Here is a 16,505-nt window from a genome sequence, read left to right on the forward strand (position 1 = left end):
GGTGCGAGCGGGGACCGAGCCCCGCCTGCAGCCCCCGGGGTCACCCCGGCGAGCAGGGGAGAGGAGGGAGGAGGAGGAGAAGAAGAAGCTGCTGGGCTACCACGAAATCTGTTCAGAAACTGCTGGGCTACCACATAATCTGTGGGTCCGCAGCGGTCCAGCTTAATCACAGAATCACAGAATGTCAAGGGTTGGAAGGGACCTCGAAAGACCATCTAGTCCAACCCCCCTGCCAGAGCAGGATCTTAAAGGAAGATTTCTCCTCATGTCCGGAGCATTAAGCAAAATAACACTGCAGAATCGGGGTCATTATTTTGTCCAGCTTTAAAATGTTTCCCTGTTAAAGTGAAAGGTTGGAGTGAGACACAGCGTTCAATACCACTCATACAAAAGAAAAAAAAAAAAGAGACAGGAAAGAAAAAAAGACAGCTCTAACCTTCTCTCGAAAGTATTCACAGATTAATCAATTTACAATTTAAAAACCAGGCAAGGTCAGAAGTACATTAATCCTCAGAAAACTCGGCTGAGTTAGTGGGAGTTTATGTTATTGTGAAATACAAAGTAACAGGTTAAAAAAAGGTACCATTGAATAAATATATACGCACACACTAGAGGCCTGTAATTCTACATTAGTTTGTCAGAAATCTAATAAATCATATGTTCTTAACTCTCCTGGGTTACGGTCTCACCAGAAACCCTCAGTGGAATTACAGCCATACTATAGTATGCAGTTAGCTGTCTCTAGTTATAACACAGAAGTAATACAGAAAAATTGGATTCATAATAAAATTTGGAATTGATGAGGGGAGTCCTGCAGCTGCGAATGGTGAGTTATGCTATTTGTGATAACAATTCCTTTTGAGAGTTCACTGTAACATTAATCATGCATGACAGACTGAGAGTTTTAGGCACTGGAAACGTGTCCTGCAATATTGCTGACATCTACTATTTTTTTTTCACTGTAACTCTTAATAATAAACAAGTACTTCTAGTTTGTAAGTTGTGTAGCTTCATTAAAGCATTCCTTCTAAGGAATGCTAACAAGGAGCATTTATAAACATTGTAAGTATTAAGATTTTAAAGGCATATAACCATTAAAAAGTATGCAATCCAGGTAATAACCTCATCTACAGTTTTCTTATTAACTATTCATACTTAATTTGATTTTACTGGAAGGGTTTTACATTGAATTAATGCATTGACTGATAATTTTGCTATTTAACATCTAATTGACCATGAGGAAAGAAATATCTGAAGACATGAAAAAATAGTAATTAAGTATCTGTCATTGCAATTTATAGTGGGATGAAAAGCATAGGAGTATAAATCATTATGGAGAATATTAATGTGTGCCACTACTGGACAAGGATATATTTGCATGTGTTATGGCCACTGTGAGTTTGCAATTCAGTGTATGGGAGAAAACTTTTTGAAAGCTTGGTTCCCTGGTGTTCCTCTTCTGACATGGGAGGAAGGTTTGCTCTGGCTGGATTAACATCCAGCTTGACTTGAAACACAACTCTAGCTAAAACACCCCTCTCTCTCTCGGCAAATGGATGCAATCACATTGCAAATCAGAGCTGAAAGAAGGGGAAAAAATTAGAGTAAAAAGGAGGCTGAATCAAGGCTAAAATAAACTCTGTATCCTTTTGGGTTTGAGAAAAAGTATCAGCACCGTTTTAGAGTAAACATTTCTTGACACTGATAGCATTGATTTTAATGCACTTAAACACTTTTAATTTGGCAGTTCATTTAAGCTCAGTGGAAGAGAAAATGTTCTCTGTAGTGTCATGGACAGACTGGAAAGAAGAAACAGTGGAGAGATCTGTTTTCATAGAAGCATGCATAGTAGATCTGATTTAGAAGAAGGTTTGTCTCACGATGACAGCAGAAAGTGGGAGCAATTGAAGGTTGCTGTCCTCTCTTCTAGAGCCCTTGGGGACATCCCCAGCATTGCAAACTGTGCAAAGATGTAACCAGTTGCTTATTTGGGTTTTGCAGATCCAAGGCATGCCCTATGGGAACTGCCTACTTCTCAGCGATGGCCCTGTCAATAACAGCACTGGAATCCCTTTCTTTTACGTGTCGCCGAAAGATAACACTGTGGCGGATCTCCTGAAGAATCCTGTGGCTTCTCTGACCCTGCCAGAGGCAGACGGAAATTTCTGCAGGTAACAGAATTTTAACTGCCTGCTACCACCTTCAGTGGGAACAGCGTGCTCCGATCAAAATGCTGGGTCCCCCCACCTTCAGTGTCCTGCTTTTATTTTGTCTCTCATCATCAGGTACAAGCTTCCTTCTTAGGTTTGTTTTGCAGTAAGTTGTCCCAGCAAAGCATGCTAAAGAGAAGCAGAAGTGTCACTGAAGTGTATTGTAGCATCAACAGCTGCAGTGGCTTTCAGCTCACACATTACCATACCTAAATTTTAATCTTTTCTTGGGGGTGCCAGATAAAATCTAGGTGCTCAAGATCCCATTATAGGCTGTGGTGATCTAGTCAATGAAGTCCGTAGAGTTTCCCGAGCTGTCCAAGTCATGGTAAAGCCAACACCTCTGCTTTGCTGAGCAGCTCTGGAGGTCCTACCGACTGCCTTGACGGGGCTTTAGCTCTCCAGGGCATCTCAGGCTCTCAGCTCACAAGTTATACATTCAGGACCATGCCATAATTTCCACCTCTTCAGAGGGTGCAATTGAATAGATACCATGAATTTTTGGCACTTCGTCCATCATAACCAGCCAGTGAATGATCCCACACACAAAGGAAGACAGATCTGAGATTTACTGATATACAGCTGGCTCCAGGTTTGTCTCTCCAGAGACAGTAGTGGGTTGACTTCTTTTTAATCATATGTACAATGAATGACTCCAGATCACTGAAGTTTTACATGTGTAAAATGTATGTATGTAAACTCAAAGCTGATTTGATTTTCCTCTCCATGCTTGCCTCCTTGAAGAAGACATATCTCTGCCATATGCTTGTTTACAGTCAAACACGTGGCAAACTTGGCTGGATCACCCTTGTGTAAAGTGTTATTTCCAAAGACCTCTTTACATGATGAGGTACATGACGTTGAAATTGTGTCAGACAGGACTCTGTTACCAAAGCACATTTTAGCTGATATTCCAAGGAGAGAGACAGAAGAACTGGAAATTACAGGCTGCTTCAGAAAGAAATGGCTCTGAAAGTTTTTACCCCAGCTTAAGGTCCTCTTTGGGGGAGGAGAGGTTTATCTTAAGAACCGGATCCCAGATTTTGCCGGCTTGGGTATAATCCTGTCTCTTGGGCCTTCTAGCTGAGAACAACATTGCTTTTTCAAGCAGTGAATGGCAGCTATAAAGCACAGTACTGTTACACTTGTCTGTGTTTGTCTCCAGGATATGCTGTCTTCTTACTTACATGGTGGCAAAAGGAAAATTTTCTCAGTCCAAGCAATACAAATGATTTCAGGCTGACACACCATTCCCAAGGAATGGAAATCACGGCTTCCTCTTGCAATGTCAGACACCTAATAGGAACCTTTCATTGCAGCATTTGTTAAGGTTTTTGAATGTTTGAGAAGGCCAACAAAGTAGTGAAGTTAACACCAGAATGGTTCTGCTTGCTCCTTAAAATTATTTCATTAAGTATTTTGCATTAATCCTTAATAAATGTATCAGTTCTTTCATAACAGAGCTTATTCCTGTTTTCTGATCTTTTTCATTCAATCAGATAGTGAGTTGAATATCTAAACAAAGTGCTTAAAAATGTGTGTTAAGTCCTATGTCCTAGCACCTACCCAATGCCCTATTTTTAGAGGCCTAAGACTCAGAGCAGCTTCCATTGATGATACCTGCTGGTGTTTGAGCACTTCTGGAGACAACACACCCATTTAGGCACTTAAGTGTGGCCTTTCATCCTTGACTTTAAACATACACTCTTAAAAGTCTTTGCCTTTTAAGTTTTAGCAATGTCACTGCCTGATTTACCTGTTTGGGAAGTATCAATTCACCAACAAAAGAGAAATGCTGCATGATTTATAAAAATATGAATTTCCTATATGTCACAGCCTTTCAAGAATATTTATTCTCTGCCTTTCTATTAAGCAACTATTAGCTTCCAAACCAAACCATGATCCTTTTGTTTCATGTGCCACATATTTGCTGCTGTTTGCCTTACAGCCAGGGAAACCTGGATTCTGCCACCTGACTCTCTAGTCCCCTCTACTGCCCCTCTCTCTGCACTGTCAAGGACCTAAAACTGGGTTTCCAAAAGAGTTTAGGCCAAACTACTTACCAGTGGCCACATCCCTATTCTCCCTCCCTACCATCAGTCATGTTGTCCCCACCTCTGTCTCTTTCTCACATCAGCTCTGGGCTTTGCTTGACCCTAAGTTGAAACATAAATCTGAAGAAAATAAACCCAATGATGAGAAAAAGGTTTTCTGATGGTCCTTCTTCTTTTCATTCAGTGACTGCTGCTGCTCCTGGCCATGCAATCCCACCCCCTCCCTTCAGCTGACCATATGGTGGGCCTATTTTAGCTCAGGAACCCAGCAGAAACCTTTTCCTTTTTTTTTTTTTCCTAACTTGCTGGATGAGATTTCTACCGGGTTACTAACTTGACTCTGCTCTCCAAGATTTGGGTGAATGCAAAGGAGAGGGAAAAGGAGAAAGTGGAGGAAAATAGGACATCCTCATTTTAACATGTATCCATACTGTAAATATTGTTTACTACTGTATTGAGTACACAGATTCAGAGTCTGTGCTCCTTGCGTTATTTATTTTATTCTTACATTCAGTTTGGTTTTCATTATTTCTGGAGTTCTCATCTGGAACAGATGTTGGCTGGCATTAGTGCAAAGAACAAGCAATACAGAGAGTGAAAAGCTCTTTCCTCTTTCTTGAGCTGCAGTTTGTGTTTTTGGTGATAGCTAGGGAAATGTGAGCAAGCTTTGGGGCTGTCTCACAGCTAGAAAGCATGTGGATGCCGAGACTTTAACTTTCTTCTTTCCTTTCCCCCTGTAATCAGGGTCAGAAATGGAGGAGCCTGTCTGGGCCCTGCTAACAATGTTTGGGATGACCAGCACTGAATCAGTGAATCATAGAATGGTTTGGGTTGGAAAAGACCTTAAAGATCATCTAGTTCCAACCCCCTGCCATGGACAGGGACACTTCCCACCAGACCAGGTTGCTCAAAGCCTCCTCTGCTGCTGGTACCAGCATCTTCCCTTCAGGGTGTGCTTTACCTGAGCCATGCAAACAACACGGAGCATCCTTAGTGCAGAGCTTTATGCGGTGGCTCAGGTTTTGGATACCGAGTTTCTTCCTCTTCTTTACTCATGCTATATGAGAGGTTTTACCCTGAGAGACCTCGGGTCCTGTTAGTATTAAAAGAGTATCTGTGAGGTTTTCTTTGCAAGAGAAAATGTCATTTACGTATGGTTTTAATACCAGAAGTTCTGTTGGTCAAGAGCATCATTAATTGTTTTGGCTTCAAAATAATTATACAAAATAGCTAAATGAACGATGGTCTGTGTGACAAAGTTCATGTCCTTGTATGCCAGCAATGTATTTGTAGGTTATTTTCATGTGGATTTTTATTAGAATTTCATTATTAACCTACTCTGGCAAGAATTAAAACAAATGTGAAAACTAGTCGATGCCTGTATTCCTGGGAGTATTTGGCACTCTTCTGAAAAATGCCTCTGACCTGCTGCACACAAAAGAAATCTCTGGTCTTTAGAAAGAAAATATAGCTGACATTTCAATAGTCTTCTTGTATCTAATGAGTATCAACTGACTTGTGTGTCTATACATCAGTTTGATATTAAATTTATTTAGTAGTCATTTTCATTTGTTTTGTTTCAGAACAGACTCAAGTTCCAAACGTTGACAATAAATATTTTCACTTTCAAGGATATGAGGAACACAGAGTGGCCTTTTTGGTGCTCCAGCCTTAACATTTAATCAGCTGGAAAGAAAATTTGCAAAGCCTAAACTAATAAGAGAAATAACATTTAATAACAAAAGAAAGAGAGCTGGCACTAATTGCCAGACATTATAGTGTTGCAGCTACAGCCTGGATTCCTCATCTCTGACCTAGAGATTGCCATTTCCCAGAGGGAGACAGGCTGCACTTCTCTGAAAAGGCTCCCTGATGGCCAGCGTAGAGAAAGCATTTGTTAGCAACTACACGGCATCCTATCTGAAGGCTGATAAATGGATAATAAGAGGCAAGAAAAATTAAATGCTTCAGGGCTATAAATAGACTAAGCTGGCATGTCTATGCCACAGACAAGCTGAAAAGATTGAGTCCCATTCTTACAGCTTTCTGTGGCAGCAAGACTGAGCCCGACATGAAAGAATAGAGCAGCTATTGTTCTAAACACATTTCCCAACACACAGGCTACTCAGAGGATCTCTCTTTCCAAGTAAGCTCCTGGGCCTGCCTCATTACAGCTGCAGTCTGGAAAACAGGCAATTAATTTTAAACGTGTGTCACCTCCTTGACATTAGGTTCAGCACATTCGCAGGGACCAGCTGCATCTTGCTTAGAGAAGGGGTGGTTGCATGGCTGTGGTGAGCTGGTTTTCGCATGAGGGAGGGAGAAAGAAAGAAAAGCCATGAGCATTGGCGTCAGTCCTCCGGTTGTTTTTTCCTTTGCTATTAGTTTGGAGGATGGTGTTTCAAATCCACACTGCAGACTGGGAATGACTTTGAGGGAATCAGATTCCTCTCCTGGTTTATGACCTGTACCAGGGGTGGCTCCATCAGAGCCGTTTTACCCCCAGGGGCTCACCTGCCGTTCGAGGTACAACCAGGCAGATGTCTTCAGTGGATGTAAGCTGGCTCTGTGGGTTTCCTAAACTCTGCATTGAAAAGGCTGATGGGAAGCACTGAGCATCTCCAGTGCCTCTGAGTACCACCAGGCCATGGGAAGAGGAGAGTTAATTCAGTGGGTTAGGGTTCCCACCAAGGGGTGGATCGGCAGTGTTCGTGAACTGCCAGCTTCATTCCTGGGCAATCCTGAGAGAAAATAAACTTGCCATGGGTGGCAGGCGTAACCTTCGAGGTGTCAATTGTTCATCCAACATATGGCTACCCCTGGGTTTGTCGAGTCACTGGGTTTGTCTGTTAATATGAGGATGAATGTAAGAAAGAAATTTAGTACTGCACCTTCACACAAAGAGAAATGATGCACGCAGAAGACAAAGGCTGAATTCGGACATCCCTCAGTTTTTGAGATCTACCTCCTGGTTCTATGGCACAGACACATTTCTAGTTCTGGTGTTTATGTTGGTCCTTTTTAGTCATATGCAAATAACTATGTCAGTAGCTGTTCCTGAAAAATCTGTATTATAAAAAATCAGGAAGATACCAAATTAGAAAGTCGAATATGAAACCTACTATTATCATGACCCAATGCACACAATATAACCCTAAATTGCTTTTTTTTCTGTATTCTTAAATAACCAGCTTCCTCAAACCCCTTTCTAGTGAAGTGGTATGTGTTTCTCTGACTCTGTTTACAGAAATAGTTGATGCTGTGATTCTGTGATTCTTTTTTTTTCCCCTGTGAATTGTCTGTGGTTAAACTATATATGTGTTTCCTGTCTGAAACAGAGTCCAGCTAAAGAAATGAGTTGTTACTGTCAATGAAGACAGACAGAGTGATTTCACTTAACAAATTCTAATCAAAACATTCTAGGAAGCGCTATCTTCTAGGAGGAGTGAAATTATTTACAACACGAAAACAGGCTCACTTGGATGCAGGATAGACATTGTACCAACACTCTTCAGCTCTTGTGCCTGACTTCAGATTCACAAGACTGCTCTTCTAAAAGCAAAAGCAAAGATGTCTTTTAACTACCTTTTCTGGCTCTCAAACACAGCTGATAAAGAAATTCTTGTCAAAATCAGAGCAGGGGAGTGCAAAACTGTCCAGGCGTATCCAGCTGAAGGCCGGCAACAGCTTTTCAGATTATGAAATTGCTTTCAGGAGAGATTTTGTTTGACGTTCATGCTACGCAGATTAGCAGCACCAATACATTCTTTCTGCTTCAGAGACTCGGGTAGTTAGTGGTGAGCAAATGAAATGTATGAGGAGGATAACTTGCTATTCAAAATTCATCACATTTATTAATCAAAATTATAAGCACTTTTCAGTAATTCTCTGAGGACATAGCATTTCCTCCCTTCCTTTCTGTACATTTTAGGGCCCCAAAAATGTATTGTATAGACTAGAAAATAATTCCAAGTTGCATGGCTGTGTACGGCTGTTGCTGCTGCTATAGGAAAAGTTAGGATGTGTGGAGACAGTCATTGCCCTTATGCCACACGTGAGCTGCACGCTCTAAAGTAGAAAAAAAAAAAAGTAGAACTGTTCCCTGGAGCTTTCTTCCTGGGTCTCCAGTTCTCCTTTTCTGCAGTAGGAGGAAGCCCTTTCCCAACTTCTTTTCTCTTACGTTCTGCTCAAGAAGTAGAGGGGTAGAAGCATGCTTTCTCACAGGGCAGGGAGAACTGTGCTGAGGGAAGATGGGAAGGACTGGTGGATCCTGACAGGGAGAATGGAAGGTTCTGTCTCCTCAGGGAGGTGGAGAAGATGGATGGCAGCTCCTCTGTGGGAAAAGGAGGCCAGGGAAGAAGAAAAATAAATTCCTCTCCATAGACTCCTGCTTTCTTCCCCAGTGCGTGGAGGATTACTGAACCCTCCTGCCTTTCTCCTACTGACTCCTCCTTGGAGATATCTGGCTTTCCTTCCCAAGTACCTCCGAAACTCCTATTTTGCCTTTACTGTCAAGTTCTGCCAGATCTGTTTCACCTCACTAACAGTGAGGCTGAGAATGAAGATAACACTCGGGGATACTTTTGGTCAGAAACCAGGAGACTGAGCATTGTCAATAAAAGCAGAGATCTCAGCTGCGAAAGGGAATCCTAACAAAGCCCCGACACCATCATGTGCCGGTATAACTGCATCATCCTGAAGCATGGATTCATCAGATCTGGACTTGGCTAGTTGTAGTACAGGAACCTTCTAATTAAAATCCAAGAGACGGTTAGCGTAGTAAACAATTTAATGAGTAGGTGGCACTCTTCACTCTGAACCACTCTTGAACCATGACCCTGAAAATGTGGAAGTGGTACGCAGTAAAGTAAGTGGGGCACATTCATCAGCAGTGCGCTGTGTGGAACTGCATCTCTGTTGAGAAACGTGTTCCACTTGGACACACATTTCTCCTGAAGCTCAGTAAATCTGGCACCTTTGTAAGTGAACGCAGCTCATGCTGTCATCCCACTCACTTGCAAGAGACGAGCGCCTGGACTGGGTCAAACTCTGCATAGTTTCTTCACCATAAGCAGAGGAGTGGAGACAAACAATTCTTCTGTCTTCACAGATCAGATGAATAATTAAGATGATCTCTCTTAATGCACTGTGTTCTTATTAAAACACCTGAACTGAATCTTCTTCCATTTTAATGAGTTCCTTCAATTTCTGCAACACGGTGTATATATTTTAAATAAGCATAAAATAACAAATGTGTTCCCTGTTGCTTGGTCTCATTCCACAGCTCGCTACTGTATCTTTCCCACAGTCCATATTTTACCTAATTCTTTATGAAATCCTATCCAGAGAGACATAGGGCCTGATTCTGGTAAAGACAGAGCCTGAGAAGTCGCCTTGGGTTTTCTTGATGGAGAGACAGAGTCACTGGCATTCCATCTCTCCTCCGGCTCTGCCTTCCCCATGCCCGCAGTGAGCAGCACATAAATGTTACACAAAGCCATTCCTTTGCCGCTACTTGTTCTTGTGTCAAGAGAGAGAAAAGAAGCCCAGGGACCGAGAGCTGAATACATGTTCATTTATACAGAAGGCAAAAAGTGACAAGCAAATGCATGGCTAGACCTCTACAGATGTGAGGGAGGAATATTTTAGTAAATATTCTTACTTATTCCTGGTATCCCTTTATTATCTTTAGTAAAAAGATTAGATGTATCCCTGACTATATCCCTTTACCCCTAGGATGTAAAGCCTGCATTTACATTAGTTGCACTGGTAACACTGCAGAAAATTCAAGACCTGCTCACAATGGATTTACAAGTGGTGGCTGTGATTTTGGGTGGTTTAAAAAGTATAAAAGTAATCACACATTATTAGGGAAATACTATGCCAAAAACGATGCAGAAACAGATTTACTTCAGAATATGAAGGGCTCCTTTGATAAAGAAAATACTAATGCTAATGTAAGATTAGAATACAAGGTTCCTGTTCTGAAACAAAACCTGATAAGAGGCAGCGCTAAAAGCAAAGCCAACAAAGTAATAACACAGCCTACTCAATGCTGAACGAACTCAAATGCATCATTGTTCTGTTCAGCTCTTCCAAAACTTCTTCTAACATAATCTCCATAAATAATGTTTGCTTCATTTCCCAGAAAAGCAAACTGATCCTCCAGAATATTATTCCCATGTGCAAAATTCAGTTTGAATAGCTTTTACTGGGAAGATAGGATAGCGTGTGCCGATCAGTGTAACACTCCGACTCACAAGAACATACAGAAAACTGCAAACAGAAGAGCTAGATAAAAAAAAAAACAAAACAAGAAATAAAAACATTCCAGATATGAATGTTCAGTGTGTGGGTTTTGTTGTCAGCTAAATATCTGGAGAGCAGTTTTTCCTGTAAATCGAGGGAAGAGTCACATCTGACACTAGTCCTATCGGGGAAAACCATCTCAGCCAAGGCAGGCAGGATTCACTGCTTAACCACAGCAATGTCAGGTCTATTGCATACTCAAAATCAATGAGCACACTTTTAGAACAGACATGTACTTGCACAAAAAGATCAAATAATTATCATTTGAGAGGATGTCAGACCCAAACCCCTCACTGTTCCTGATCACACTCAAATCTATCACCTTGATCCACTCTGTGAAATGTGGATATCCTTTATAAACAATCCCTAGCTGAAAGTAATTAACAACATCTTAACTAGGAGCTACGCCCAAGAAAGGCACTTGCAAGTACTCCTGCATTTCCTGGCTCTTCAGTTGTTGTTAGGCTGGGGAAGAAATGCTTTCTACAAACACAGGTACGTAATTACTATTTAAACACAATTTTCTGAACTGAAATTTTGCTAGTGAGAAGTCCTCTTCTCTACTTTAAAGAATCATCAAGTTAAATATATAAACGTATTTAGAGGTTGTTGATAGAGTACTAAGATTAAGCACAAAAGATAACAATAGATCAGGAGATCACTTCAACTGGACTTTTAAGAGTCTGCTGTGCTAAGCCTACAGTTCCAAGAGCGTGACTCTGCACTGGCCTGGCTGCTGCACAGTCAGGGCCTCGTCCAACATCCCTAGTCTGTGGGATTCAGCTCCTCCCTACAGCTGTATGCACTGTATCCACCTACATTTATTCATGGTTTGGTGCACGAGCATCTCGTTTGACCACGGAGGTTGAATGGCCATACAATACCCAAAGCATACACAAAAGAAATGCCCAGAGCTACGGGTGTCCCCAGGGCATGGAGATGTGCTGCTTAGGGACAGGATGCTCTCAGGCCAGCTAAGAAAATGCATCTTCGGTGTGTAGTAAGAGTTAGCGTTGAGGATGTACACTATGCCAAGGTGACCAGGTAGATGACTTTGAATATACACTGATAGAAATACACCCAGTGTCAGTGCAGGGAATGCAGGTTTGCAGCTACTCAGAACACCATTCATTTATTACTTCATAATGTAAAAAAAACCCAAACAACAACCAACCAACCAAACGAAAAAACCCAGAGAAAATTAGACCATTATTTATTGATGTGAATAGAAAGTCTGAGCTTTGGCAGCTGCCCTTCCTCCTACGCAGAAAGCGTGACGGAGGAAAAACCGTACGAGTGGAGTTTGTTCAGAGGTCGTTAAGTTGAACTCCCCCTTTAGACAACTGCTGCTCCAATACGAAGAGGATGCTGGAAAAAACATCCCAGAGATGATGTGACTGCAAATGGCTCTTTGGAGCTCAGGCTGCAGATGATGCCAAGTGGTTACTGGGCATAGTTGAGTATCAATCAGTCCGCTACACTTCCTTGCATCATGGTCCTATCTATAAAAGCAGATAGTTTATCCAGTGAGATCCACAGTCCTTCATAACCATCTGTGGGGAATCTGCAGGTGTTAAATTAGCTGCAGGAGGATGCCCATATGTTTCCTGCATGCAATAGACACATATTGTGAATTATAACAAACGAAACGAAAAAGCCATTGCAAATTGCACGCAGTTAAGATTAAAGGGCTAAAGCCAAAATCTTTAAGTAAAATCACACACAGATCAGATGTAATTTACTGTGATTTGCTGCTTCGGATTCAAACACAGAGAAGAAGAAATACAGTCTTCATTTCCTCATGTAGTTTTTCAGGCTTATGCTCTTGTATGGTGAGACAGTCCCCATGCTGAGCAGTCTCAGACTGCTGGTAATGGGACTTGCGGCAGCTCAGCACTTGACAGGATTAGGCCTTTGCAGTCATTTCATACAATATTCTTTTCCAACCAGTCAATTTACTTATGATTTATATCATTTTATTGTACATGTCAGAGTCAGCAATTGCCCCACAGCTACTTATGGGAGTTATTCATTATTCCTGTATAGAAAGAGCCAAAAAGCAACAAGAACCTTTCCTGTCTTGGCCTGAAGGATGAAGGTAGTTAGAGAATTTTCTTAATAGATCTTACCTGTCTCTTCGATGTAAAGCAGATGAAAAATGGGTAAAAACTAACAAGGACTGAGTTTCTAGGATAGGCACAAGGAAAAGACCTTTGCTAGTGAGAAGTCCCTTTCTGTACTTTTAAGAATCATCAGGTTAAATATATAAACATATGTAGAGGGTGTTGATACAGTACTAAGATTAAATACACATATGCATGCTTATTTTTCACTCATAGGCACAGACTAACTATCTCAGTAGTTCTTTTTGGAATCCTGAGTTCAGATCTGTAAATATGTCTGGGAAAGCTGCCATTTTTACATTGTTTACAATCTAAAATACATTAATCTAGTTTTTAAGAGTATAAATCAAGATTAAGGAAATATCTACAGTAGAGATTTGTGTCAGGTGTTTCAGGTGAATATTCCTTCAAGAGCCCTCCCAAATGCTATACCTGGGCATAAAAAAGACCCTCAAGGCTTGACAAAATATTGCAGCTTTCTCTGTGTGAGGTGGAGTTCATACTTCTCCCCCAATCCTTAACAAAAGAACACAACACCCAAGCTATTACACACGAGCATTTTTCTCTGTGCACAGAAAAAATGTAATTGACCCGGAGGATCCAAGGTGCGCCAGGCTGACTCTCACGGGACAGATGGTCACGGTGCCTCCGGAGGAAGTGGAATTTGCCAAGCAAGCAATCTTTTCCAGGTCTGTATGTAACAGGCAAGAGTAGTAGAGTGCAACCCGCAGGTTTGAGACAAATATATGCATGTGGCTGTTTGGTACGGAAAATCTGACAAGCAATAAGCCTGATCTTTACTTTGGGGCCACGAAATATGTTGGCTCATGTGCGGCTTGGAACAACAGGCAGAGCTGTGCAACCTTTTAACTCTTGAGGTAATGAAATATGGAAATGCAATTAATGTTGGACTCCGGTAAAGCACGTGGTTTATAAACTGGGGATTATGAAAATATTTCACCTGGCTGCAAGGAGACTTTCATAAATCCAGGATGTATTTGTTACCTTTAATAATTCTCCCCCACCTTAGGATAGGTAGTGCTCTTCAGCCACAGTCCCCTACTCAGAGACAGAGCAGAGTTCTGCTGCCTTTGGGCTTACATCTAATTACAGGGTGGAGTTTACAGGGTTTTATTACCTCTCCTGCTGACTGCTACCAAAGCCATAACACTTACCAAACAGCTTCCTTTGAACAGATGAGAGCACAACCCAGACACATGCACACACACCCAGGGCGTGCCCCCATGCCCTCCAGTGGGTCTTCAGAATAACAGGCGTGAAAAGCCAGAGCCTGAGTTGGAGCACACGCCTCCCACACAGGCTGCCAGGGATGGTCCTCCAGGCACACCCTGCGTGGTCAAATACCTCCAGGAGACTGGGATGAAATGGGATCCCAAACAGACCAGAGGCGATATTCTCACTTGCCAGCTGGAAGGGGTTAGGATGAGACCCTGTCAGCGGGTGTCCTACCAGTTGTAAAAATGAGACCAGGGATAGATGGGAGCTATATTGACACACAAGCCTTTTTACAAGCTTTGCAGAAATCAGATTCCTACACGAGACAGAGTCCACCTCAGCAGCATCTGTTCTGTTATCAGGGAGCAAAAAAAACAGACTGCATGGTGAGGGCTGCTGGGCATCCAGCACCGGCAGCAGCAGGAGCCACTTCCCAAAGCCACAGTCGTGGGTGCTCCAAGGGACAGCTCAGAAAAGGATGGGAAACCTCAGCTCAATCCAGAGGTTGCCAAAACAACGATCCCCTCTGCAGTGTCCTCAGTGGTGTATCTGCACCGAGTACCCCGCAGCATTCCCTGCAGAGGCACCCGCAGGAGCTTGGGGACCAGATGTCTCTACCCAGTGTTGCCGGCAGGGAGGGTCTCTTTGAGCTAGCTGTACAGGCAGGCCCAAGAAATGAGACAGAAATACTGGACAAGAAGGCTCTAACAGGCAAGAGCTGGCAGAGGCTTTGCTCTGCCTGCTAGCCAGTTTCATTAGCTCTCCTGCCGTGTCACAACAACTGCTACCAAAGATGCAGTATTTTCAGAACACCACTTCCTTCAAACAGATACAAGCACAACCCTGACACACCTTAGGAGAATCTCCTCCAGCCATTTTTCCCTTACTTATAGACCAAACAACATCTGTTTTTAGAGATGGGGTTCTGCAGCGGAGGAAGGTGGTGTTCGCTGGCTGCCTTCGCTGCAATTCTCGCCAGCCTGGGGTGTGGAAGATCATAAACCTTACTGGAAGGGAGGGCAAAAAATAGATGAATGGTGGTGGTTCTCAGATCTCAGGTTTCACTCTGACTGAGCACACCAGGCTGAAGAAGAAAGGAGACCATGCATATGCTTTGGCACATCTTGTAATTTTTTTTTTCTTTTCTTTTCTTTGTCCTTCCAGGCACCCGGTGGTAAGAAAATGGCCCCGTAGCTATGAATGGTTCTTCATGAAAATGAACATTGAGCACGTCTGGTTTCAAAGCTGGTATGGAGAAGCTTCTGCCATTGTAGTAGAAGAATATTTAAAAGCAGTTCCAAGTAAAGGATGACTGAACGGGCTTTGAGGTAGAGATCTGAGTTTCCTTTCCAAACACTTTTAAAATTTCATGCTGGATGGTTACTTTACAGGGATTTTTTTTTTTTTCTCCCCAAAAGGCTTCAAAATAGCCCTCTCTCACACGGAGCAGAGTGAAAATAAACCAACACAGACTTCAAAATTATAAAGAAGAGGTGGATACTAGCCCTACCCTGCAATGTACAAACTTGTCATTTCAAACAGGCAATGCATCATCTTAAATGCTGCTTAAAAATGCTTTGTATCTGTTTGTTTTGACTTCTATTGCTGTGCACCCACAGAGAAACTACCATATGTGTTAAATATAATGTTCTGATGTACAGAAAAAGCAAATTGGCTACTCAGAACCCTCTATGCATTGTGGAGGTATTACTGCTGCTTGGTCTCCCTTGATTTGTAAGTACCCAAGAGAAATTTAATAGCTGTAAATTTAGATATTTAAAATTTTTTAAAAATTTGCTAAAGCTATCCTCATTTGCTAACTTATATTTTCTATAGGTGCTTTTCCTAATTAGATAATTTGATATTTCACTTGGAAATTCAGTACAACTTCTCTCTATGAGTAGAAAAAAATGCAAGCAGCTCAAACAACACAGCTCCAATATAACTTGTCTCTCACCGACACAAAGCTGGTTAAACACGTTAAGGACTAAAACCAAATCAGCCCCACAAGGATTATCCTAATACAAGTATAAACATTCTCATAAAAAGAATTTAAGTAAATGTTCTCAGCCAGACTGTTCCTGTTATGAGACAGAAGTATTTTTAATAGCCTGTAGTCCCAATTTTTTGCATCCCTTCTCCAGCCACCACTTTAACTCATTGATACAACTGATTTTTCTAAGTTGGCACTAACTCATCTAGGCGTGTAGCCAATTCCTTAAATCTGTCACCTCACCAAGTTTTAGAGGGCTTGCTCATGCATTTATGTTTTAAAGAAGCCTGAAGATAGGTAGACCTTTCAGGCTATGCAAAACTTATTTGCGTAGCCTGAAAAGTGTGAACTTTGTTGTGCACGCATTATGAATACGCACGTCATGTAATAATACCAAAACCAGTTCATAGGTCTTTTATTCAGCGCTTTCTCTAGATGTCCTGGTAAACTTTTTCTGCAGTTTCTAAAAGTATCACAGTAGGAAAGGTCCCATTGCTAATCAGCCAAGTCATTACACAGCTCGCAAATTGTACGGCTGTTCTTCCTGTTATGTTACAAAAGAGACACATTGAGATGGGGT

The 16,505-nt window shown here is 41.9% G+C and overlaps 1 protein-coding gene across 1 annotated transcript; it reads left to right on the plus strand.

The window, feature by feature from the left end:
• Window positions 1-2,001: 2,001 nt before the first annotated feature.
• CREG2 (cellular repressor of E1A-stimulated genes 2) lies at window positions 2,002-15,233 on the plus strand (the record flags this gene model as incomplete). The annotated part of the gene is made up of 3 exons (XM_009864897.1): window positions 2,002-2,171; window positions 13,272-13,385; window positions 15,097-15,233. Coding segments are annotated over 3 exons (421 nt in total), but the record flags the coding sequence as incomplete, so codon positions are not given.
• Between the last annotated feature and the right edge of the window lie 1,272 nt (window positions 15,234-16,505).

This window comes from Apaloderma vittatum, unplaced genomic scaffold, assembly GCF_000703405.1.
Source record: "Apaloderma vittatum isolate BGI_N311 unplaced genomic scaffold, ASM70340v1 scaffold8142, whole genome shotgun sequence".
NCBI classification, from domain to species: Eukaryota; Metazoa; Chordata; class Aves; order Trogoniformes; family Trogonidae; genus Apaloderma; species Apaloderma vittatum.